This window comes from Aegilops tauschii, chromosome 6, assembly GCF_002575655.3.
Source record: "Aegilops tauschii subsp. strangulata cultivar AL8/78 chromosome 6, Aet v6.0, whole genome shotgun sequence".
Lineage (NCBI taxonomy): Eukaryota > Viridiplantae > Streptophyta > Magnoliopsida > Poales > Poaceae > Aegilops > Aegilops tauschii.
In genome coordinates, this window is record NC_053040.3 from 17,610,254 (window position 1) to 17,636,065 (window position 25,812).

Below are 25,812 nucleotides of genomic sequence, written 5' to 3' on the forward strand. Positions count from 1 at the left end.
TGAAGGTTATCGAACCCGTCACGATCCTTGGTTCGAGGACTTCGAGGAATCTCTCAAAGCGATGACATTCGAACCAGAATCATCATCTTCTGCACCATGCCTTATGGCAAAAGGTGCAAAGATACACTACAACAAAATAGGCATGTAGGGACGTTTTCGTGTTGACGCTTTTATGTACGTCTCATTATTCAAAATCACTTTGTGCACAGGGACGATTTATGAGGCGCAAAGGACATCGTCCCTTGATTCCAATAAAAAAAGATCCCGGTGGTTCAGAATATCTTGCTCCACCACCATCACCATAATCCCCCATCGTTCGAGATGTCCCAAGAAAGTAGTAACTACCATGTAAAAAGGGTGCGATCTCTAGCCTAAACCTAGCACCGCCATGCCACACCGCCGCCTCTGCCAAGATCCTGCTCCTCCTCACCTCAGACTCGCTGTAGCAGGTCCACCCCCCTCGTCCGTCGGCATCCAACAGCAGGCCCGGGGACGCTGGCCTCCAGGCGGCGGCCTAGCCTCACTCCGGCCGCCTCGACCTGCAGCTCCGGCACACGGTGCACTCCGGCTGAAAGGGAAGATGACGGGTGGCGGAGTGGGCAACAGATCCGAACTGGACATCGCACCTTCTCCTACTGAGATCGTAGTGACATACGACCCGACAGGAAACAATGGTAGAAGATGAACAAGATTGACGAGGAGGACAAAAGGTATTGATCAGTTAGGCGCTCTTTTATTTGTATGTTTGCTGTCCTTCTCGTTCATACTAAGATTGAGATCCACCTTTCTGTATGTTGCTGTTTTATTGGTCGCCCACTGCATCAATGTTATTAGAGACAGGGGGGATATATGCACCTGTGACGACTCCCACCCGGCCCTCCATTTGCTCGCCGGCATCCTCTGTCTCTAAGAACCCGACGTCTTGCGACCAAAAAATCCTCCAAGTGTCCTCCGCCATGTGAAGCTCGTTTCCATCAGGTAGGCTGACCTCGTGCTTGCCACTGTCGACCAGCAGCAAGGCGGCAAGTTTATTTATATGTGAGTCGATCTACTTCTTTATTTTAGTTTTTCTATCAATTCGTTCCAAGTAAGAATTGGAGCCGCTCCCATGATGCGTACTTAAGTGTGGAGGAGAATCTTGACATTGTAATTTAGATTATCCTATTAAGATAGGACAACGCTGCTTTGCCGGGTTTTTTTTTTCTGAACTCTCATCTGTTTACTGATTAAACATTTAGACTACTACAATTTAAAGTAGATCTTACACATAGCTTTCTTCGTTGTTTGCTCCCAAATTATTGGCACTCATGTATGCAGGTTCTTGATAAAAAGCCTCTGAGAATATCCTGATAGAATAAGATGGTCAGTGTTCTTAACACATTTTTCTTTTTCATGCAGTTAATAATGCTCGTGTATCAACTATCAAATCACCTTCACCCTCCTCCCCTCCCATAACTAAAATTAAGAGCTTTGCACCCACGTTCTAACATTTCTTAGAATTAACATGGCTTCTACTCTAAACGGAGAGATCAACTCATACATGCAGTTTCTCACCTGCAAAAACTTTTCTCATGTTGTCTGATAAAGAGCACCGTGGATGGATATATTATCATGTTTGGTAAGATTTAATCATATGTGTTGCACTATGTCTAGAGCAGCTAAATGGTATAATGCTCGCTTAAATATGTATATATTGTGTTAGACTGAAGATAATTAATATGAACTACCATGAGAATTCAGTATTTTTTATGGTAACCCGCCCCCTTAATAAGTAGAGCTAGTATTAAGGCTTAGAGATTATCAGTGTCAACAACCATTAGAATTCAGTCCCTGTATGTTAAGCAGCTGTTATTTCTTTACATATATATGCTTCGTATGGTAATACTTACTTAGTTAATTGTTATTTTTCTAACAAATACACTTCAAGCATTCTCACCTTGGCCAATCTATCGATGACATAATCATTTTTCTTCTTAATACAGTATGTATCTATATTTCATATGGGCACATGAAATCTACACGACTAGATTGAACTTCTGAAGTGCATGTTTACTCATGTGGTATATGTACCGTTCTTCTCTATTCTTATGGCTGTATGTTCAGCAAACGAAAACTTACTGATAGAAGTTCCAGTAAATTTATGTATATCTCATTGGGCTTTCTTGGCAGAAAAACTTCTATGTGCAGATTTTGAAGGCAGTTGCCACAAGGATGAACTAGAGAAGCAGAGAAAGCAAGGAGCCATTGTTCCATTATCAGCATGTAGAAACTAAAAATCATATAGATATGTTTCACCTACTTTGTGACATGTAATTGTTCATAGGTGATGTGTACAATTAAGTTTGTAAGCTACTACTACTCTTAGTAATACAATGTTATTATTTTGTGCCATGCCATACAATTTTCGAATATTTTCTGATATGTAAATGAGAATCCAATTATTTCATAGGAGCAAGTAATTCTATTAAGCCCAATTGATTAAAAAAATTACACAATAGAAAGAGGATATATGCAGTTGCATCTAGCATGAATTTATCAAAGCATCCCTAGGGGCATAAAGATTCTCTCAAAACACCTCGTATCCATGTTGACGCGCTTTTTTAGGACGCTCTTAAAACGTGTCATATCCATGTTGACACGCTTTGTAAGGACGCTCTTAAACATCTCATTTCCGTGTAGACACGCTTCCTCCGCGTCTCAATGGTCTTTGAGACGGTGCGTGAGGAGACGCTCCTAGGACGCTTTAATGAGCGACTCTAAAATCAGCTAGAGATGATTTAGTGCGTCTTTAACACCTACATTTAGCGTCTCTACATGGCATTTTTGTTGTAGTGGTAACTGAATGCTATCTATCTGAATCCAGTGATGATGAATTTGGACCCAGTTATGTCAAACTTGCTTCCCTTGCCACTAAACAATAAAGAGTTTGGAAAAAGTTCAATACATGCTAAATAAGAGCGATGATATATTGGGTGAAGAAATGGATCAGTCGAAAGCTTTGGCTGAGAGTCTTCAGAGACTTCAGACTAGGTTTGACACCCTTCAAGGTCATCATAACACTCTCTTATCTAATCATGAGAAGCTTTCTTATGAATTTCTTCAAAGAAAGCAAGATCTTGAAAAGCTAAGAGTGAGTTATGAAGATCTTCAGAAGGAGCGCGATTCATTGCTAGCTCAATAAATCAACGCTTTTCAGGAAGAATTTGTTCCTCCATGCTTGAAATGCATTGAACGTGAATCTGCTAATTCTTCGCCTGAATGTTCAAATGCTTCTAATGCTACAAATTCTTCAACTGTCTCTGCTATCACTAATTCCTCATCTGAGGACATTGCTAGTATCACTGATGATGCAGGGCTGAAGGAATTGTACATGACAGGCATGTACAAAAGCCTCAAAGGGCATCAGACTCTTTGTGATGTGCTTAAAAAGCAGATCCTCAACAGGAACCCTAGGAAAGAGGGTATTGCCTTTGAGAGGAAACTTAATGCTGATGGTACATATTGGAAGCCTGAGCAGTACCCCAAAACCTCATGGGTTGCTGCAAAAGGACCTCCAGTTGATCCATCCAATTTATCTGGCTTTACATGTGAATCTCCTCATTCTTCTCATGAGTCATTTGACTCCCACTATAAACTATTCAAAAATCAGAATGGTGAAGTATTTGCTAGATATGTTGGCACTAACTGCAGGAACGGTTCCTCTATGAAGAAAATCTGGATTCCCAAAAGGTGCCTTGAAAGTCTTCAGGTGAATGTCCTCATGACACCACCTGTGAAGAATAGGAACCCCAGATCAAATTCTTCATATGGACCAAATTCTTCATATGGATCCAAGTCCTCATACAGACCAAATTCCTCACGTGGATCAAATTCCTCAAAAGGATCAAAGTCCTGATATGAATATCATCGTGCTAACAACTCTGTTTCGCAGGGAAGAGCTAAGGGCTATGAATATGAGCATTATTCTTCTAACCATTATGTTCATAAGTCCTCGAAGAATTTCTCTGCTTATTCATATGCTTATCCTAACTCCTCTTATGTGAAACAAAATGGGCTGGCTTCTATGCCACCTTTCTCGTATGGAGCTCGCAGAGTGATGAACTCTTTGCCACCCCTTCAGATGTGGGTGGTGAAGAAAAAGAAGTAATCTCTTCTGCAGGGTCAGGTCTCCAGACGTGCTCAAACGTCTGAAGAATTTGCTGGAGACTTGAAAAGTGCCTGATAGGACACAGGCTAATCATGAAGAAATGAACTCTCATTTCTCACGTCCTCATACTGCTTTATCTGTTGTATTGCTTGATGAAATTGATCTGATGAATTGATGTCATATTCTTCACTGATGAAGTATATGAAGTTCGTAAGCTGCACTAATTCATCTACAGGATGATCAACCCAAAGCCACTGAGTGGGTCCTCAATAGTGGATGTACAAATCACATGACTGGTGACAAGAATCTATTGTTGGATGCTCCCTTATCTCCATCTCATTTGAAGCATATCATCTTCGCTGACAAAGGCAAAAGTCAGGTATTGGGTCTAGGTAAGGTTGCGATCACAAAGGATCGACACATGGACAAAGTCATGCTTGTCGAGTCCTTAGGATACAACCTCATGTCTGTCTCAATGCTTTGTGATCTTGATATGGTTGTTGTCTTTGGCAAGTATCGTTGTGTTGTGGTTATGGAAGCTGACAATTCCAAAGTCTTCGAAGGCTTTAGGAGAGGAGACTTGTATATTGTTGATTTCTCTACAGGACTACAACCAGCCGTGTGCCTACTTGCAAAAGCTTCAGAAGGCTGGCTATGGCATCGACGACTTGGTCATGCAGGCATGAGGAATTTGCACACGCTTGCGAAGAAGAAGCACGTCATTGGCATTGAGAATGTCAAATTCCTCAAGGATCACTTATGCGGAGCCTGTGAAGCTGGGAAGATGACAAAGGCTAAGCATCCAGCGAAGACTATCATGACCACTACTCGACCATTTGAATTGCTTCACATGGATCTCTTCGGTCCTAACCATTATTCTGCAGTTTCAAATGATGCATCTCAATATGACTTTGTTATTGTTGATGATTACTCTCGTTACACATGGGTACACATTGTTACTTACAAACATGAAGTGCAGGAAGTCTTCAAACGATTTTCCTCGCGGGCTTCAACCAACTTTAGTGTGAAGATCAAGCACATCAGAAGTGACAATGGAACTGAGTTCAAGAATTCTGGTCTTGATGACTATCTTGATGAACTTGGTATTACTCATGAGTTATCTGCTCCTTATACTCCTCAGCAGAATGGCGTTGTGGAGCGCAAGAACAGGACTCTTGCTAAGATGGCTCGCATTATGCTTGATGAATACAAAACGCCTCGTCGTTTCTGGATTGATGCAATTGATACTGCGTGCCACATCATCAACAGAGTATATCTTCACAAATTCTTCAAGAAGACTGCATATAAACTCCTCACTGACAAGAAACCCAATGTGAGTTATTTCAAAGTCTTCGGTGATAAATGTTGGATTAGAGATCCTCATCACAACTCAAAATTTGCACCGAAAGCACATGAAGGTTTTATGCTTGGTTACGGAAAGGAATCACACACCTATAGAGTCTTCAACAACGTTCTTCACAAGGTTGTTGAAACTATAGATGTGCGGTTCGATGAAACTAATGGCTCGCAAAGAGAGCACCTACCTTCTGTGATAGATGAACCAGCACCTAAGGAATCTATCAAGTTCAAGGCTACTGAGGATGTCATTCCGACCGAGGAATCTGCTGAAGAATTCATTCTAGAACGTGAAGAACGTCGAGCTAATGCACCTGAAGAAAATGCTAAAGAAAATGGTGCTGAAGAAAATGCCGATCAAATTCCTCGAGGACAACCAGCTCATCCTCGCGTTGCAAAGGAAGTGCAAGTTGAAAAGATCATCGATGACACTGAAGCACCAGGTTCTCTCACACGCTCAAGAGCTTCACATTTGTCTAACTTTTGTGGGCATTTTGCTTTTGTCTCTATCACAGAGCCCACTAAGGTAGATGAAGCATTTATGGAGCCTGAGTGGATTCAGGCCATGCAAGAAGAATTACATCAGTTCGAGCTCAACAACGTCTGGGAACTGGTCAAACGTTCAGATCCTCACAAGCACAATATCATTGGCACAAAGTGGATCTACCGCAACAAGCAAGATGAAAATGGCCTTGTGGTGAGGAATAAGGCACGGCTTGTAGCTCAAGGCTACACACAGGTTGAAGGAATTGATTTCGATGAAACTTTTGCACCTGTTGCTAGACTTGAGGCTATTCGCATATTACTTGCTTATGCTAACCATCATGATATCACTCTATATCAAATGGATGTGAAAAGTGCATTCCTCAATGGTAAGCTTGAGGAAGAAGTATATGTTTCTCAACCCCCAGGTTTTGAAGATCCAAAGAATCCTGACAAAGTCTTCAGACTCAATAAGGCCCTCTATGGCCTCAAGCGGGCCCCTCGGGCGTGGTATGATACTTTGAAGGAATTCCTCATGAACAAAGGCTTCAAACCCGGTTCACTCGACCCTACTCTTTTCACTAAATCTTATGATGGTGAACTGTTTGTGTGCCAAATATATGTTGATGATATTATCTTTGGCTGTACTGACCAACGTTACAGTGATGAATTTGCCTATATGATGAGTGAAGAATATCAAATGGCTATGATGGGAGAACTAAAATTCTTCTTAGGTCTTCAAATTCGTCAACAACGCAATGGCATATTCATATCTCAGGAGAAATACCTCAAGGATGTACTGAGAAAATTCGGCATGCAAGAGTGCAAAGGCGTCAAAATTCCTATGCCCACAAATGGTCATCTGTGCACTGATGAAAATGTTATTGACTTCGATCATAAGGTATACCGCTCCATGATTGGTTCTTTATTGTACTTATGTGCATCTAGGCCAGATATAATGCTTAGTGTTTGCATGTGTGCCCGATTTCAAGCTACACCGAAGGAATCACACTATAAGGCTGTGAAGCATATTCTTCGATATCTAGCTCACACACCAACACTTGGATTATGGTACCCCAAGGGCACGGCTTTTGATCTCATTGGATATTCTGACTCTGACTATGCTGGTGATCGTGTGGACCGCAAGTCAACATCTGGTACATGTCATTTCCTGGGACGATCTTTGGTCTGTTGGTCCTCGAAGAAACAGAACTGCGTATCACTGTCTACTGCTGAAACTGAGTACATTGCTGCTGGTTCTTGCTGTGCTCAATTGTTGTGGATGAAGCAAACTCTCAAGGACTACGGCATCAACGTGAAGAATGTGCCTCTCTTCTATGACAATGAGAGTGCCATCAAGATTGCTCACAACCCAGTTCAGCACTCGAAGACAAAGCACATTCAGATTCGTCATCATTTTCTTCGTGATCATGTGTTGAAGAGCGACATTTCTATTGAGCATGTGAAGACTGAAGAACAGCTAGCCGATATCTTCACAAAGCCCTTGGATGAGAAGATATTTAGCAAGTTGCGGTGTGAGCTAAATATCTTAGAATCTTCGAATGTTCTTTGAATAGGACACTCATCCTAACACTTATGCAAAATTGATGACTTAGATGTGCAACACATGAAGAAACGTTTTTCTTCAATCAATCAAGAATAACACTCTAAGTGTGAAGAAATTAACAAAGAATTTGATTCTCAGAACCCTACGACAATTGTACGCGGTGTCTGAAATCATCATTCTTATACGGTGGGTCACGCCACCACCAAAGTTGAAAATCTTCAATTTGAGTTTTTCCTCAGTTTTGAAATTCCTCAGTTGTTCATTTTTCTTCAACTTTGCATTGTCTTCACCGTTTCCGTCGTTTTTCTTCATTGGCTATATATATATGAGTTTATGTCCTCTACATCATTCACTTATGGCTAATTCTTCAAGTTGGTTTTTCTGCTAAGTGAATGTGATCGGACCCTTCCCCCTCTATGCTAAACTCAACCCATTCTATTCACAAATTCTTTATGTGCGTTCTATTTGAAACTCATTCAAAATCTTCACTGTGTCCTTGTCAGCTGAAGAATTTGCGAACGCAACGTTAAAACTTATCTTATCCAAATTTTCGGTTTTGCCGCTCAAATCGTTCCGCATCCCACGAAAATACTTATCTATTCACCCACGATCTCACACGATCTCCACTTCACAGTACGTGGGTGACACATGTCAAGCGAATGAGAAGGGTCAGGGGCACGTTCATCCAATTTCTTCGGGCGAACAGTTTTTCACCGTGGCTATAAATACCCCTCCCCTTCCTCACTTCTCTTTTACTCCGCTCGACCTCACTCCAGCTCGAGCTTCTCAAACCCTAGCGCCGCCGCTACTTCCATCGTAGCCGGTAAGGAAGAGATTCACTGCCTCGACCTCGTCGCCGCCGTACTCGCGCCGGCCGCGGATTTCTTCACTCCGCCGCCGCCGTAGCTGTCTTCCTCCGCCAAGTTAGGGCGTGGAAGATCTGCACTGACGAACTTCACATCTCCACATCCCAGTTCGTCGTGTTCTTCGTCCAGGGTAATTAAAAGTTACTTTTACTGCCCTCTTTGATTCAAATGATTTCTACAAAATCCTCAAAGGTGTTTATTCTTCAGATTCTCACACACTAAAACACCTCACATGTCATCTGCTCTTGATTCATTTCTCTAAGCTATATTTTTCTTCAAGATTCCTCAATTGTGTGGATTTTTTTATCTGTACAACTCTGGAACCTAAGACAAATAACGCTTAGTGAAATTCTTCAAGACTCATCTGGCCAAATTCCTCAAACTTGTTCTTTTTACAAAACCTTCTGAGGACGCATATGACCTCTCCAAATTCCTCGCAACTATACTCTGTTCACAGATACTCATGTCCGCTGCTGAATCACTAGGTTCTCATCAACTTAACTCATTTGCAGCGTTCCTCGAAGAAAAGTTGCATACATCTTCAGAGAATTCCATTGTTCAAATTCCTCAGCTGAAGAAAATGGCTGATGGAAAGAAGCCACAGAAAGGAGGAAAGAGGCCTGAAATCAATACTGCCTTTGAGATCCCTAATGACATATACAAAGATTATTGCACTCCTGATGAGGCCAAGTTCGGAAAAGAGGATAAAAATCAGCGCAAGGTGCGCATACAGAGGATAGAAAGGAGATGGGCAAGAGAGTGGAGGGAGTACAGATATGTTACTCCCAAATACATGAAGAAATTCACGCTAAATCCTCCATGCCCAAGATCTCCATTGGCACCTGGCCAAGAAGCAGATCCCACCAGCCTCAAGCGCGGTGAGGATTATCCTAATGAATGGGCCAAGCACCAGGCCAAGCTGGCTAGACAAGCCAGAGAAGCAGTGAGGAAATTCAACGAAGACTCTGCTGCTGCTGCTGAGGCCTCTGTAAAACCGAAGAAGGCCATTTCAAAGAAGCCTGCTCACAAGCCAAGTGCTTCTTCTTCAATGCCGCGGCCGAGTTCCTCAGCTATGCCCTCACAGCCAGAATCCTCAAAGCCCTCACGACCAATTCCTCACGCTGCTCCTGCTCCTCCAAAATCTTTAGCTCCTCCGCTCAAGTCCTCAGCTGCACCAAATTCTTCAACTGGCCCCTCTCTGCTGAAGACAAAGGCCACTGCTGGATGAGGTTCTCGCCCAAGTCCTCACAAGAAGTAGGTCGCCTTCCAAGTGCCGTCTGATGAAGACGAAGCTGATGATGAGGAACTTGCCGAAATCATCAGAGACACGCAGGTCAAGGCCGCTAGAGCCAAGGGCACAAATGTGCCTCTGCTTTTGGATCCAAAGTTGATCCTCGACTACATTGATCTCTGGCACAAGGACCCAAACACTCCTATGCCTGATTTCAATTTGACTCCTGGCCAAAGTCATATGCTGACTACCTTCATACAAGAAGAGAAATGGAAATTTGAAAAGGCCAGGCAGATCAAGAAAGCGCAGTACAAGAAGGAGCGTTTTCTGAAGAAACATGTTGTCTCCATGACAACTGAAGAACTTGTCAACATTCAATCTGAGATTAAGAAACTCAGTGATGAATTTGACGTATACCGCGCTGACTAGATTGGAGCCAAAGTCCGTTTTGTGAAGTTGACAGAGAAGTTCACTCCAAATGTTGCAGCTCCATCGCAACCAGAAATTCCTCAGGCTGTAGCATCTGCTCAGCCGACTGAAGAACATGCCAGCACCGCTGATGACATTCAGGCTGCTGAAGATAATGAAAGTTCCAGGGCTGATGACTGCATTCCAGCCGCTGATGAAATTGCCAGGGCATCCACTAGTGGTTCGCCTGAAGAAAATGAAGAAGTCAGGGCAACTGCATCAGTTGTGCCTGAAGAAACTCAACCAAATTCCTCTGCTCCTCCTGCGCCTACTCCAACTCCGATCCTTCCATCTGCATCAGATGTGAAGAAAACCACGGCTGCAGAGCATGCAGCTGTGAAGAAAAGGAAGGCATCAACTGTAGGAGATATGCCCTAGAGGCAATAATAAATGATATTATTTATCTCCGAGTTCATAATTATGTTTATGTTCCATGCTATAACTGCAATGATTCTCGAGTCTGCAATATCCACGAGGCTCGGAGGAAGACTCAAATGCACGTGTGGAATAATAAACGGTAAGAAGTATTCCTAGTCTGGCCTCTAAGACTAGCTCAAGTGTTGCATGATGATTCTGTTTTCCTGGTCATGGGCATGTCTATGCCAGCAACTTTGAGGGCACAATGTTAAGAGAACATTTGTGTTGAATCGACCCGGATTGATGTTATGCTATGAGATTCATTCGTCACAAGTTTATTGGTACATAACACAGAGATGGTTAACGTTTGCATGATTCCTTAGACCATGAGAGTATCGAATTTCTTCATGCTTGCTTCATGAACTTTGGAGTTTGTTAAACGTCATCCGTAAATGGGTGGCTATTACGGCGGCTTACGGGTTCATGGAAAAGTGTGTCAAGTAACTTGATAGCTCAAGATTGGGATTTGCTCCTCCGACGATGGAGAGATATCTCTGGGCCCTCTCGGTGTTACGGTATCCATCATCGTCTGGCCAGACACTTTGTGATTTGATCACGGGGATCCCGGAACACGATAACGAGAAAAGAGAACAATACCGGTAACAAGGTAACTAGCATAGTGGACAAGTTGTTGATCCACGGGAATGCCAACATGTCTCACCTTGGGTATTTGTAACATATCGCGAAGCAACAGGAATAGCACACGGCAATTGGAGGTTCACTCGGATATTTATTCGTGTGGGTATAGGGGTCAATATGGGTGTCCACGGCTCCGATGTTGATCATTGATCGGAAGGGGTTCCGGGTCATGTCTATACTTCACCGAACCTATAGGGTCACACGCTTAAGGGTCATCTATCTGCTGAATACTAGAAAAGGAGTCTGAGAGAAAATCACCGAAAAAGTTTCCGACATCGAAAAGTTTCGGACAGCGGAATCGTACCGCAGAGAGAGGTCATCGGATAAGTTTTGATGATACCGAAAAGTTGTTTCGGGATACACCATTAAGTCAAATTGGTTTCGGCACATGCCTGATAATTCTTGGAGGATGCCAGAATCATTCTGGAAGCTTTTTGGAATTTTCTGAGATAAAAACCGGAAATGTTCCGGAGCTGCCGGAGCCACTTCAGATGCGTTTCGCAGATGAAAATCACTAAAACCGGAATTGTTTCGGAACGCATTGAAAATCATTTTAGTGGGTACTGGAAATGTTCTTAGCCCACATAAATATTTTCAGTTCGATCAGACGCTGAAAAATGTCGTCGTGAATAGTGAAAATCAGCTTTATGATTACTTTATGGAAAGCCACCTTTTGGGGCTTTGCTCCAAAAGATCTTGGGGATGACATGGATGGATAGGAGCCATTTTTTGGGCCCCTCATGGGGGTGTGGCCGGCCACATGGGGTATCCCCCCTTGGGGACCCTCTTGTTCCTTGGTTTCACTCCTAGGTCCTTGTGGAAGGACTTCATTCATGTGCATTTTGGGTTTTTTGTGAAACTACCCTACCCCCTTGGGATTTCCTATAAATAGAGGTGGAGGGGCAGCCCTCCACACTCATCCCTTGCTCTCATACACATGCCATGCATTATCTGGCTTCTTCTCTCCCTCCCACGAAAAGAGTTTCGTAGAGCCGTAAGGCTGTCTGGGTTCCGGCAGGAACTAGTTCTGGACGGCGAAGCCCTGCCGGATAGATGACACCGTATGTGTGCAACTCTATAGAGAGATCGTAGTTTCGGTCTTAGTTCGTGAGTGCCTTCCGAAGGGCTGTCCGTGTGACCGTCCGAGTTTCGAAGGTCCTCCCGAAGGGCTGTCCGAGTGACCGTTCGAGTTTCGAAGGTCCTCCCGAAGGGCTGTCCGCGACACCGTCCGGGGGGCTGTTCGACCGCCTCTCGGAGGGCTGTCTAAGGAGCAGATGAGGGTATACATCCTCACGGTTGGGAGGTTGTAAATCCTAGCTGCGGGGATCTGCACCGCCGATCGTCATCGACTCTACTTCCCCCTGCGCTACGAGTCGGTAACGAAAAAGATCAAACCATGTATGCAGTCTCCATAGTGGTCCTGGGCTGGTGCGTAGGTCAGAAATTTTTTGTTTTCTATCGCGTTCCCTTTCAGCATCAACTTCATCAGATTCTTTAGCACCGAAGAAGATGAAGAAATTGACAAGCTCATTTGCAAATCCAATTGATGTTGTTCCTGTTTCCAGCATGCCATCAAAGGAAATCGTCTCTTTCGATGAAGAATATGTGATCCCCAGCGGATCTGATGAAGAAAATCCTTCTGCTACTTCATCAGAGCAGTTGGATGAAAAAATTGAAGTGGATGCAATCCCTTCAACTCCAGTTGTATCCTCGCCTATGCCTCAGTTTACTGCTGAAGAGGCCGGCGTCGAAGAAATGGAAGATGAGGATATGGACATTGGTTGTACCACACCTGTGCTGAATGATGACTTTTGGGAAAGTCAGCACCCCAACTCTCCACTGTTCACACCGTTGCAACAAATTCCTTAGTCCCCAGTAACTACAGTTCAAATGGAATCTGATGAACCACATGCCACACCGTCTGTCCATGAAGAAATTCCAGCCACTAGTGCTGAAGAAAATGTAAATGAAGAATTGAAGACACAGGTTGTCACTGAAGAAGAAGCTGCAATTCCTCAGCCTGTGGAGCCTGAGATTGCGATTCCTGAGGTAATAATGCAATTGACTGACACTCCTCAGCCCAAGCCAAAGGATCCATTCTCAAAGAAGCAGAAATTCAAGGCTGATGATTTCTTCGGCGAGCACGTGTTGTTCACTGACTACAAGCCCTATGATTCTGCTCGTCTTAGAAGGAAGCGCTTCTGGACCGCCAGCCAGGCCAACTTCTATTCTTCACTGCTCTTCAACAAGGACAAAGTCTTCGACCACGAGCATATTCCTCATGTGGACATGGAATCACTGCCATGCATCACACATGTCCTCAGTGTGCTTCATGACACAGGCCTCCTCAACTTTTGCACAGACATAGTTGATTGGAATGAAGAGCTCATTCCAATTCTACGCAACACTGCACATTACAGGAGATGCTGACGATGTGAACTCGTGGGTTTTGGACTGGATGACCGAAAACACTCACTACAAAGCACCGGCCTCTGAATTACTTCACGCCCTGCCCATCAGTCCTCCACCTGAAGGAGCTCGTTGCCTATACCAAGAGCCTGAACTGACTGCCCATTATATGCAAGTTCTTATGAAGCCTCTGAAACCTGGTCAAGCCTCAAGGACCAAATTCCTAGTGAAGAAATTGCAGTATGTACCAAGGACAGTCTATCGCATTCTGACGAAGACTATGAGTCCAATCAAAGGCCACGACTCATCTGATGAGGAAATTGTTGGCATCATGAAGAATCTGGTATTCAACATCATTAATGGCATACCCGTCAACTATCATGATTTCTTCATGAGGACTCTAGCAAATGTTGCACTTTCTCCGTTTGAGCTGAAGCCTTATGCACCTTGGATTATGAGATTCCTCAGGACAAGGTCTTCACTCAACTACAAGGCTGATTTTCAGAATCATCTCAGCTACTTGCCCCCGATTGAAGTCCTCAAGCGGACCTATTCCTCAGCTGATGAAAAGGGCAAGGCACCAGCTGTTATTGATGAAGGCATTCGTCCATTGGATGGTCAGTTTTGCAAAGCTGCATCTTATTCCACCAATGATGACTCTGCCACTCATGATTCTGCTGCCCATGCCTCCAAGCCAAATCCTCAAGCCACTGCTCCTCGTGTGATGACTGACCGTGAGCTTCTGCTTAGTCTTCACCAGAAGGTGGATCGAAACCATAAATGGGTTAAGCGTCAGTTTGGTTCAATTCTTCACAACATGACTGCTACACATAATGAAGTGAAGAAAAATCATTACTACCTCCATGAAGTCTTCGGTCGCACCTGGGCTATTCTGTCACATGTATATGATGAAGAAGATCTGAAGCAAATGGGTCTCAAGGAGGACTTTGATTGGTCTGCACCTCCACCGAAGAAATACAAGAAGGTCAAGGTTCTTTCCTTGGTGGCCAGCTCCTATTCTTCATCGCGCGACACCGATGAGCATGAAGACTTGGATGACACTGCGGCAGGCCCTACATCAACAAACGACCCCAACAACGTTGGCGCTCCTTCATCAACTTGAGATTCTTCAGGGGCGTTAGTCCTCAGTTTCGATCCTTTTGGTCATTCGATGACAAAGGGGGAGAAATTTGAGTTAGTCTTCAAGCGGGTCTATCTTATATGGGCGTTTTTTGCTAAGTTACAACTCTCGTTCTTCTGATGACTTTGCTGGATCGAGTTGTAAACTTAAACTCTATGGTGGCCTGATACTTTTGTTGTGGTTTTCTGCATGCTTATTCCTCATTAATGTTTATGCACGCATGCTGAATTACATCAGTCACCATATTTCATCATGCATTTCAAATTCTTCATATTATATGTCAAATGTGTGTATGAATTACAAGATATAGGGGGAGATCTCCATGATTCTACTCTTCAAGTGTACATTGCTTCAAAATCAAATTCCTCACTATGCACATCTTCAGAGGGAGTTCTTCTATATCTTGCAATCAAATTCCTCAATATCAGTATTTACACTTCATATGTTTATCCCCGTTGAAAACTTAACCTATATTGTCATCAATCACAAAAAAGGGGGAGATTGTAAGTGCATCTAGTGCCCCTTAGTGATTTTGGTGTGTTGAAGACTTATAGGTTAAGGGACTAATGTGTTTATGAGTGTACACAGGCCTATAAGTCTATGAGGAGTTTGATATTTACAGAGAAAGTCGACCCCTAAAAATGATGTTCTTCGACTGAAGACTTTGGATTTCTAAAGACTTTCTGAAGACTTTGATAGTGAAGAAATTTGTGTGACCTTGAAGACTAGGTATCCATTTGAGGAACATGAAGCGTGAAGACTTTTGTTTTCGTAGTTTCATTTTCTCTTTCTTGAGTCATAGGAAACACCGTACTGTTAAAGGGGGTCGAGGAAATACTAAGGAAAAATTTCCATGTGATGCTCAACTCAAAATCCTACACCTACCAATCCCTTTGAGTGAAGCCATTGGAAATCTCATATAGTTCAGTCAATTTCTTCAGTGACAGAGACGAAGTTCTTCTGGTGTCTGAGGAATTTGTTCTGACTGAGGAGTTAGGAATTCGACAGTGCGGATTGCCTACACAGTGAGGAACATGATAGCCCTGAGGAATTTGAGCCTCAAATTTCCGACCGTTGCTGTGCTACGCGCCAGCTGTCCCAAAATATCTACCCACATACGGTCATATCATTGAAGGGCATTTATGTCTTATCATGTCGGGCTGCTCCCTAGGCTATAAATAGCCGCCCCCTACAACCACTAGCTGGTTGGCTGCTCCGAGAGAAACTGACACTTGTCATTTAAGAGCATCCCATCCTCCGAGGACTTTGAGCGAAAATCATCGAGTGAGGAAAACCCAAACCCAAACACCTACAAACCCAAAGTGATTGAGCATCACTGAAGAGATTGATCCTGCGTGGATCCGACGCTTGTTACCTTTGAAGACTGTGCTTCTTCCAGACGGTTAGGTGTCATGGTCTAGAGCATCCAAGAGGAATTGTGGATCGTGGAGTGACCGAGTTTGTGAAGGTTCGGAAGTCACCTGAAGACTTACCACGAGTGATTGGGCGAGGTCTGTGTGACCTTAGCTCAGGAGAATACGGTGAGGACTGTGTGTCCGGGACTGTGTGTCCTCAGGTTTAAATACCTAGCCGCTCCAACCAGATGTACAACTGAGACAGCAGTTGGAACTGGTCTACCAAATCATTGTCTTCACCAAGCCTACTGGTTCTATTTCCTCAACTCTTTCATTTCCTCATATCTGTGTTTGAAGACTTTGACTGAAGACTTTCTTAATTTCCTCAGTTCAATTTCTTCAGTCTGTTTGTCTTCATCCTGTGTTATCCTGTGATTACGCTTTCTGTACTCTGTGCTTGTCATTTCATCATAATGACCATGCTTGTGTTCTGTTATGTTTACTTTTGAGTACTTATTCCGCTGCTAGTAGTTCTTCGCTAAGGAACCTCACCTGCAAATTCCTCAGTGAAGAATTCATAAAAATCGCCTATTCACCCCCCCTCTAGTCGATATAACGCACTTTCATGATCCATCCCCACAATGATGCAACCTCAACCCCTCTTAATAGCGCGACTTTCCTAAGATTTAAATAAACCAGGAAAATACTTCGCGTCCGTCGACAAACCGGCACATTTTGGGGGAGGGGAGAGGGGTGAACCATCTCGTTCCTTTTCATCAAGGAACCAATATCGTCAAATAAATTTGATAAACGCCTTTAGTCCTACTAAACATATCATCATCACATCAAAATACAATTAGGGTCTATATGCACTCTCAAAACTGTTTACTTTCCTTTTTTTAGTTAGATGCACACAACTAAGAAATATTTTAAGATAAATACAGGTACACATTGATGGGTTTTGTGTACTAATAACAACCACTTGGCTGGTTTTGTGTCTACGAACTCATAGTTTTTTCAGTGAACAAATATACATCGCTTTGGCAGCTCAACGTTCTTATGGGCCGACCCAAGTGAGCGCCACAACATTAACACATGCAATAGACATTGCATAGCAGCGTCTGGTTGTGCCTGGGTGAGCTATATCTTGCTTACTGTGAGACAAATCGTTGTGTGTTCAGTGAGTGGGCTGACTCATTTAAGCGGATCTCAGAACCCTACATGGGAGGCCTGGATTAGTTTTAGGAACCTTCCGGTTGGTTTTTTGTCCATTTTTCTCCTTTTCTATGTTTGTTCTCTACTGCTTTTCATCGGTTTTCTTTTTGGGATAATCAATTTTATGCCCCTAGTTGTGTCCCACTCGGTTGTTTTGCCCCTAGTTTCTAAAAATCCTCGGTCCTGCCCAAGTCATTTCGCTCCTCTTATGCATTTGCCTTTTGACCGTTTGACCGCCACTTTAAAAACTTCATAACAAATTCATATTAACTCCAAAAAAAATACAAATAAGATATCCAAATGTTCAGGAAAACATCACCTATATGTGCATGTCATTTGCATTCACGACAAAAGTGTTGTTTAAACTACACAATGTATGAACAACACTTTTGTCATGAATGCAAATGACATGCACATATAGGTGATGTTTTTCTGAACATTTGATATCTTATTTGCATTTTCCCAAGTTAATACGAATTTTTTATGAAATTTTCAAAGTGATGAGCAAACGGTCAAAGGTCGGTCAAAGGGCAAATACGTAAGAGGAGAGAAGTGCCTTGGGCAAGAAAGATGACTTTTCAAAACTAGGGGCAAACCATATATACCTATATATATATATATAGGTAAATTGTTTGGGGCACCTAGGTGCTTGGGCACCTAGGCCCATTATGGCAGGTGATTTTTATTAGTGCATGGCGTATAATTCATGAAATAATAGTTTTCCATTTTCATTTGCATGCAGTACTATCCTTCACGGTCAATGATTTCTTTCCAAAAAATAATTAGGTTGATTTCCTAACAATAATTCATTTCCAAATATTATGTCTAATGAAAATATGAACATACGCAGGCTAATATACACATACGCATGCTATTATATCTAATGAAAATATGGACATACCAGAAGTATTATACTTAATGAAAATTATACATATACCCACGGTATTATATGTAATAAGAATATACACATACTGGAGGTAATATACCAAAAAAAATTATGGATATACCTCGGCGTATTCAAATACCTATTAACATGACGTAATGAATATACCTTGAAATATCATGAGTATGTAGATACCTCAACATATCATGAGAATGTATGTAGATCTGCTATGTATATACCTAAATGGTGTACGTACTCCAAATCATTGACACATGCCCGAGGTATCAAATACCTACTAACGAGACACAATGTATATACCCAGAAATATTATGAGTATGTGGATACCTCAAAATACATTTGACATGTACGTCGTAAGAATTTGTCCTAGGCATCATACTCGTAATTATACTCAAATTAAATATAATACCCCCAAGATGATAATAAATACGATGTACCAAAGAAATGATATACCCGCAATATCATATTTGGAATATATGTAATCCAAATTTGTCCTAGGTATCATTTTCGAAATTTATATACCCAAATTATATGATATACCCAAAATAAATATAATACACCATGAATATGATATACCCCAAGATGGTATACACATATAAATATAATATACCTAAAATAAATATGATATACCCCAGGATGATAATTAAAGTATGATATACACGTAATATATATACCCAAAATAAATATACTCGACTGTGGCACATCCGGAATTATTTGAGTATAGACCATCGTTCCAAATTCTCAAGTACCCGCAAAAAAGACACATACCCAAGAAATTAGTACGTGCATACATATCGTATCCACAAAAAGTAGTACGGTTGTATGTATATATCTTCAAACGAGTTCAATTCTTTGTACAAGGAAATAAATGAAGAGAATCAATTCCATTTATCCCAGCGCGTGATATTAATGCACCTAAATTATACATTTATTGGCACTTATCAATTACGTCCATAAGCATATATGGAAGGTGCCTAATATCCATATTGTTGGAATTTGCATTCATCAATAGAAGATCCAATGGTTACGAGGTTAGGAGCCTGGGCACCTAGGTGTCCCAAACTTGCATATATATATTGGTTTTCTTTGTTTTTTCCTTTTTTCCAAATATATGTCGACTTTTGGTCAATGTACGTTGAACATTTTCACTACATTGGTTGAACATTCTTCACATACTCCTTGATTTTTTTTAATCTGCATTGAATATTCTTTTCTGTTGATTTGTTTTGTTTTTCTCCTTTTTATTTATATGTATTTATTCTTTATTTTCAAATAAAATTTTAAATATTTGATCGGATTGTTTATCAAAGGTGTCTTGCGTTTTTCCTCGATATATACAAGGTTATATATCATATCAAGAATTATATTCAGATGGCTATGCATATACCAAAGAATTGATCCAATGAAGAAAATATCGAGATAGAATGAAACTTCTAAACTATTCTCTATCTTTTCTTTTCTTGAACGGGATCTGATCTTCGAATCGAACAAAACTTTCAACGGGGAAAAACAAAGGAAGAAAATGAAATGAGAGATGCAGAGAAATGATAATACGATGGAGGGCTTGGACTGGGTCGGCCTGCTACGTGTTGGGTACAGCTACAGGTCCAATACACATAGAGTGAAGGCCCAATGCCCACAAAAATTCATACTAATCAATCTTTAGGCGTCCGCATCGAGACGATGGGGTAAGAGGGGAGCTATGCCTCTTAAGATACAGCCATATAGAAGACATGTCTAAGGTTCAGTTCGCAATTAGTGAATTATAATGTCATGTGCTCATTTTATAATTTGTTTTGAAAAAGTAAACATAAAAGTAAGCAAAAACAGGTCAAACAAACTAAAATATGGACAAAAAAGGGTGGGCAAACAAGAATATGAGAATACACCATGATTCAATCGCATCATGAAGTACCAAGTTCTATATTACGGACACTACTAGAAGAAAATTCACGAAATATTGAAGAAAACATATTAGCAACTAATGTCCCCTTGTTTGCTTTTTTCTTAATGAATAAGATGCAAGGTTAGAAGTTGATGCGCATTGGGATGCTTAGCTGTATTCTGATGATAGCATTTGATTTTGAGAGCAGAGAGTTACAGTTGGCGCAAAATGTAAAAGAGAAAGGGGCAACAGGGGTACTTATTAGTTTGTAACATTCTGTGTGAAACCTCTGACTGTTATTTTCTATACAGTGGTAACTTTGTTTTCTGAAAATGGTGTTTTTTTATTGATAATACATATGAAGCGCAGCATCGACTTGATTATTTCTCCAGCAATATTTGCCATCCTGTGACAAGCATTCTTCTACAGGAGTATCTTGATTTCTCAGTAAGTACCTGTTTCACAGCCGAAAATTAATGCTGGTATCTCATTTACCAAAGTTTTGTTCGATTGCCGTGATTTTGTCATTTGCCTTGCCATTTTTCTCCGACAGCAACTCAGGAGTATCTAATTTAGTACTGTCATCGGTTTAAACGGACAAGGTACAAGATGTTAATAACCAAAAAGCTGACTGTCTCTGAAGCAAAGGCAGGTAACCAAACATGCACAAAATGGATCGCAGCCATGGATAAACAAGAGAACATGATTGAAAGGATTGCATCTTTAGCCATTCCAGACATAAATTAGAAATAAATTACAGCCCGTTCATCAAACCAATGAAAAAGCCACTACAGACTAGGCAATTACATACAGAATCCAACCAACCAAAGCTCCTCTTCCTCTCCCTGCTATCGACCTAAGCGGTGTCACGATAGTAGTCTATGGTGGCGGCTACTCCTTGGCGGCGACCTTCTTCTTGGGGGACTTGGTGGCCGTCTTCTTCTTGGGTGACTTGGCCTCCTTCTCGGCCGCGGCGGGGGACTTCTTGGGGAGCAGCACGGAGTTGATGTTGGGGATCACGCCGCCGTGGGCGATGGTGACGCCGGCGAGCAGCCTGCCGAGCTCCTGGTCGTTGCGGACGGCGAGCAGCAGGTGGCGCGGGATGATGCGGGTCTTCTTGTTGTCCTTGGCCGCGTTGCCGGCAAGCTCCAGGACCTGAGATTTCAAGCGCCGAACGAGATCAGTTATCTGTCGAGCACAAGAAGAACAGAGCAGAAACAGATGCTCGGGGACGGGAGAGGTCTGTGCGTACCTCGGCGGCGAGGTACTCGAGGACGGCGGCGAGGTAGACGGGGGCGCCGGAGCCGACGCGCTGGGCGTAGCGGCCCTTCTTGAGGTAGCGCCCGATGCGGCCGACGGGGAACTGGAGCCCGGCCTTCACGGACCTGGTCACCGCCTTCTTCCTGTCGCCGCCCTTCCTTCCGGCCATCCTGCTTGCTACTTCTCCGGCGAGGTGGAAACTACTCGAGATGCGTGGGCGGCGGTGCGGGATCGGAATGCGCTCTGCTCTGTGTTTGTGGGTTGGGACGCCAGCGAGGGCGCGGCTTTTATTGGGGAGATGAAGCTTCGTGGGGACGGCGGCAGGGGGGAGCGATCCGCGTGACGCAGTGTGCCTGCCGTTGGATCTGTGGAGAGTGGGCGGTGGGGATTGGTTTGGGGGTGCGATCCGCGAGAGGGTCTTATCGGCCAATCACAGCGCAGGGATTTGCATCACGAAGGGATTTTGCTTTAATTAACACCTGGTTTTCTTTTTGTGCCTCATTTAGGCATTTTTTTCACTTTATCTTGCATCTAGTTGGTTTTTCAGCTGTAGTATTTACTTATATATGTATGTATGTTTTGCTATTACCTAACGTTTCGGTTTGGATGCATGTGCAAAGGCCCCAAATTAGATTTGGTATTCCCCAAATTCCAATCTGGTTGTTTGGGATGCACACGAAATAGTTGTCCGAAATGGAACGAATACATGAATGAAATCACTCACGTGCCCGAGCCCTCCCACATTTTTGAGCTCTTCAGCTTAGATTTGGCTGGGAATCACCCATCGTGCAAAGGGTAACGATTTGTCCCTTCTTTTCCCCATCGACTACGGCACCCAGTAACCTCCCCTCGCCGGCCATCCTCCTCCTCCTCCGGGACCTGAATCCCCGACGTCGCGGCCCGTTCCCCTCCTCCCATGCCCCCCCCCCCCGCCGTCTCCTCCTCACGTGGCCTCCACGGCCTGGCCCTAGCCGTCTGTCGCCGCTTCTCCTCCAATATTAGAATTACGAAAGGTACATGATGTTGATGAAAGTAATCATCCTCACAATTTGTGCCCACACAAATTGGCAATGATAGAACGGATCCGACAAAATAGAAAGAGGAAAAAGAGCTCCAAGAATAACCTTAAGAAAAATTCTTGGAAGAGCGTAAGGATGGGCCTTACTATCCCAAGAATCTCCATCCTCTCCACTATGGTAAAATAATTCAATTTCACTAGCTTATTCTAACAAAGTTGTGTTGGCTGCAGGTTTTTGTGAAGGGTACGACTGCTGGTACAAGCGTGACTACTCGTACTTCTGTTAAATTTTTACCAATGCCAAGAGACTCGGTAGTGCTCGTACCATGGGCCAAATTCTTCTTTGAACAGAGGCAATGTCTTTCACGACATGGTAAGACCTATGTTACAAGCACGAGCACTCGTACCATAGGCCGTCTTCCCCTTTGACCCCAAAAAACCTTAAAAGCATTTCTTTTTCCCATGTGTTGGCACCCTAGTTAGACCACCGGTACGAGCCTGGCCGCTCCGACTAGAGGTCGTCTTTCTCTCTAGAAAATAAGATAGTTTTTGCCAGAACCCAATACGTACACGGGTACGAGCACCAGCGCTCGACCCACCCTGTCTATTTCTTTGGTTCTGTGATAACTTGCAAATTCTCTAGAAATTTGCCTGTTTGTTTCCTAATCTTATTTAGTTATCCTTATCTCATGAAACCGTGTGGTTATGCCCTAAGGGGACCACCGGCAGATTGTTGACCCAAATTGTCATTTCTAGTACCGACCATATTCTCTTTAGGCGGTTATGCCCTAATAAAGAGTCATACGTCTGGTACTAATTGGAAGGATCGATGTGATCGACTAGAGGGGGTGAACTACAAGTTTTAGGCTTATCTTCTAATTTTAGGAATTCTGGATAATGTAGGTTCTCTATTTGTGCAACTATGTGAACACAACCTGTATGGAAAATAAGCTCAAAGCAAAGTACGCTAGGCAACAATCTAATTAGCAAGCCAACAAGCAAGCAAGTGAAGGGAGAGAAATGATTAACCACCAAATAGCCAAGGATGCATATATTATCTCAAAGTTCACACACTTCTGGGAGTGCTAATCTCCATTGGAGCAGTGCCAAAACCCAAGTCTAGAACGCCACCATGTGGCTCACTATATTCTACCTTTGAGTCACCCCAACAGATAAGCCTCGAATCACTCGGGGTTGGTCTCGATGGCAACCACCACACATTTACAAACTTCTCCGTGGCACACCAGATGCAAGGAAACTTCTGGAGGAACCTATACCACCTAGATTAGTGATGGCCGATGCTTCCCTACACACCTTCACTCCCTTAAGCTTCTGTTCTTCCTTGGCTTTATTCAGCAAAGCAGTCAATCCTTCAGTATGTAACATAAGCAAATAAGGTGACAATTGATCACCTTGACCAAGCCTCTGGATGGTTTAAAAGTTTCTGTTTCTTTTGAGTTAAAACGTACATGGTATTCCACTGTACTAATACATTGCATAACCAGTTTAACCCACTCTTTAGGAATTTCCTATTTCAGTAGAATACCTTCCAAATACAGCCATTCAACTCGGTCATATGCCTTATACATGCCTAGCTTCACTGCACACCAACCATTATGGCCATCTCTCATGTACTTTATCGCATGAAAACTTTCATAGGTAATCAATCACACTCAAATTAGCTAGAGTATAGAAGCCCTAAGGCTCCCGCTCCTAACCCTACCCTCACTCCCGCTCGCGTGCCGTGCCGCATCGGAGCGCCCCCGCCCCTTCCTCCGGTCCTCTCCAACACCATCTCCCCTACCGCCGCTGTCGGGGGCTCGCGGGCAAAGCTCGTGCGCCGCAGCGGTGGCGGCGACGCTTGTCCTCGGCAAGATCTGGTCAGGGGCGGCGGTTGATTGCATGTATCTGCGTTGGTAATTCCCCGAAGAGGAGAGGAGGATGCAGTACAACAAAGGTAAGTATTTCCCTCAGTTATGAAACCAAGGTTATTAATCTAGTAGGAGAACCAAGCAACACTGTGTAAACAACACCTGCACACAAACAACAAAAACTTGCAACCCAACGCGTAGAGGGGTTGTCAATCCCTCCTCGGTTTTGAGATAGATTAATTGTATGAGATTTGATAAATAGATCTAACTAAAACACACACACAAAAGTGCAGCACAGTATTTTTAGATTTAATATGATAGGAAATAGAGCCAGGGTCTGTAAATTTCACTAGAGGATTTTCTCAAGAAAATAGCATACGGTGGGTAAACAAATTACTGTTGGGCACTTGATAGAAAAGCGAATAATCATGATGATATCCAAGGCAATGATCCTGTATATATGCATCACGTCCAAGATTAGTAGACCAACTCCTGCCTGCATCTACTACTATTACTCCACACATCAACCGCTATCCAGCATGCATCTAGTGTATTAAGTTCATGGAAAAACAGAGTAATGAAATAAGAACAATGACATTATGTAGACAAGATCTATTCATGTAGGAATAGACTCCATCTTGTTATCCTTAATAGCACGACACATGCGTGTCATGTCTCTTTCTGTCACTAAGATTGAGCACCGCAAGATTGAACCCATCACAAAGCACCTCTTCCCATGGTAAGAAAAATCAATCTAGTTGGCCAAACCAAACCAAAGTTTTGGAGAAGAAATACGAGGCTATAAAGATCATGCATAAAAGAGTTCAGCAAAGACTCAAATAATATTCATGGATAGAACTGATCATAAACCCATAATTCATTGGATCCCAACAAACACACCGCAAAAAGTCATTACATCAAATAGATCTCCAAGAACATCGAGGAGAACATTGCATTGATGATCAAAAAGAGAGAAGAAGCCATCTAGCTACTACCTACAGACTCATATGTCTGTGGTAAACTACTCACTCATCATCGAAGGGGCAACAAGGATGATGAAGAACCCCTCCGTGATTGTTGGCCCCTCCGGCAGAGTACCGAAAAAGGACTCTAGATTCGATCTAGTGGTTCTGGAACTTGCGGCGGCTGGAAAGGTGTTTCGTCGACTCCCCTAGGGTTTTTGGGATTTTAGAGTATTTATAGAGGTGGATGTCGGTAGAGAAGCTTCCCATGGGCTCCACTACCCACCAGGGCGCGCCTGGGCCTTCTAGCGCGCCCTGGTGCCTAGTGGGCCCCACAGGCCTCCTCCCGTGCACTTCTTTGGCTCCCTGGGTGTCTTTTGTCCAGAAAAAATTCTTCAAAAAGTTTCGTGGCATTTAGACTTTGTTTGGTATTGATATTCTGCAAAGTAAAAACAAGTAGAAAACAACAACTGGCATTGGGCACTATGTCAATAGGTTAGTCCCAAAAAATGATATAAAGTTGCTAGTAAATGAGTATAAAACATCAAAGATTGATAATATAACAGCATGAAACAATCAAAAAAATTAGGTACGTTGGAGACGTATCAGCGGTCCATGCCG

At 42.9% G+C, this 25,812-nt stretch overlaps 1 protein-coding gene across 1 annotated transcript; it reads right to left on the reverse strand.

Moving 5' to 3' along the window:
• Window positions 1-20,783: 20,783 nt before the first annotated feature.
• LOC109745220 (histone H2A.1) lies at window positions 20,784-21,601 on the reverse strand. The gene is made up of 2 exons (XM_020304352.3): window positions 21,333-21,601; window positions 20,784-21,235 (listed from the first exon to the last, which is right to left on the reverse strand). The coding sequence occupies exons 1-2, from the start codon at window positions 21,507-21,509 to the stop codon at window positions 20,972-20,974; spliced, it is 441 nt and encodes a 146-aa protein (XP_020159941.1). The 5' UTR covers window positions 21,510-21,601; the 3' UTR covers window positions 20,784-20,971.
• Window positions 21,602-25,812: the final 4,211 nt, after the last annotated feature.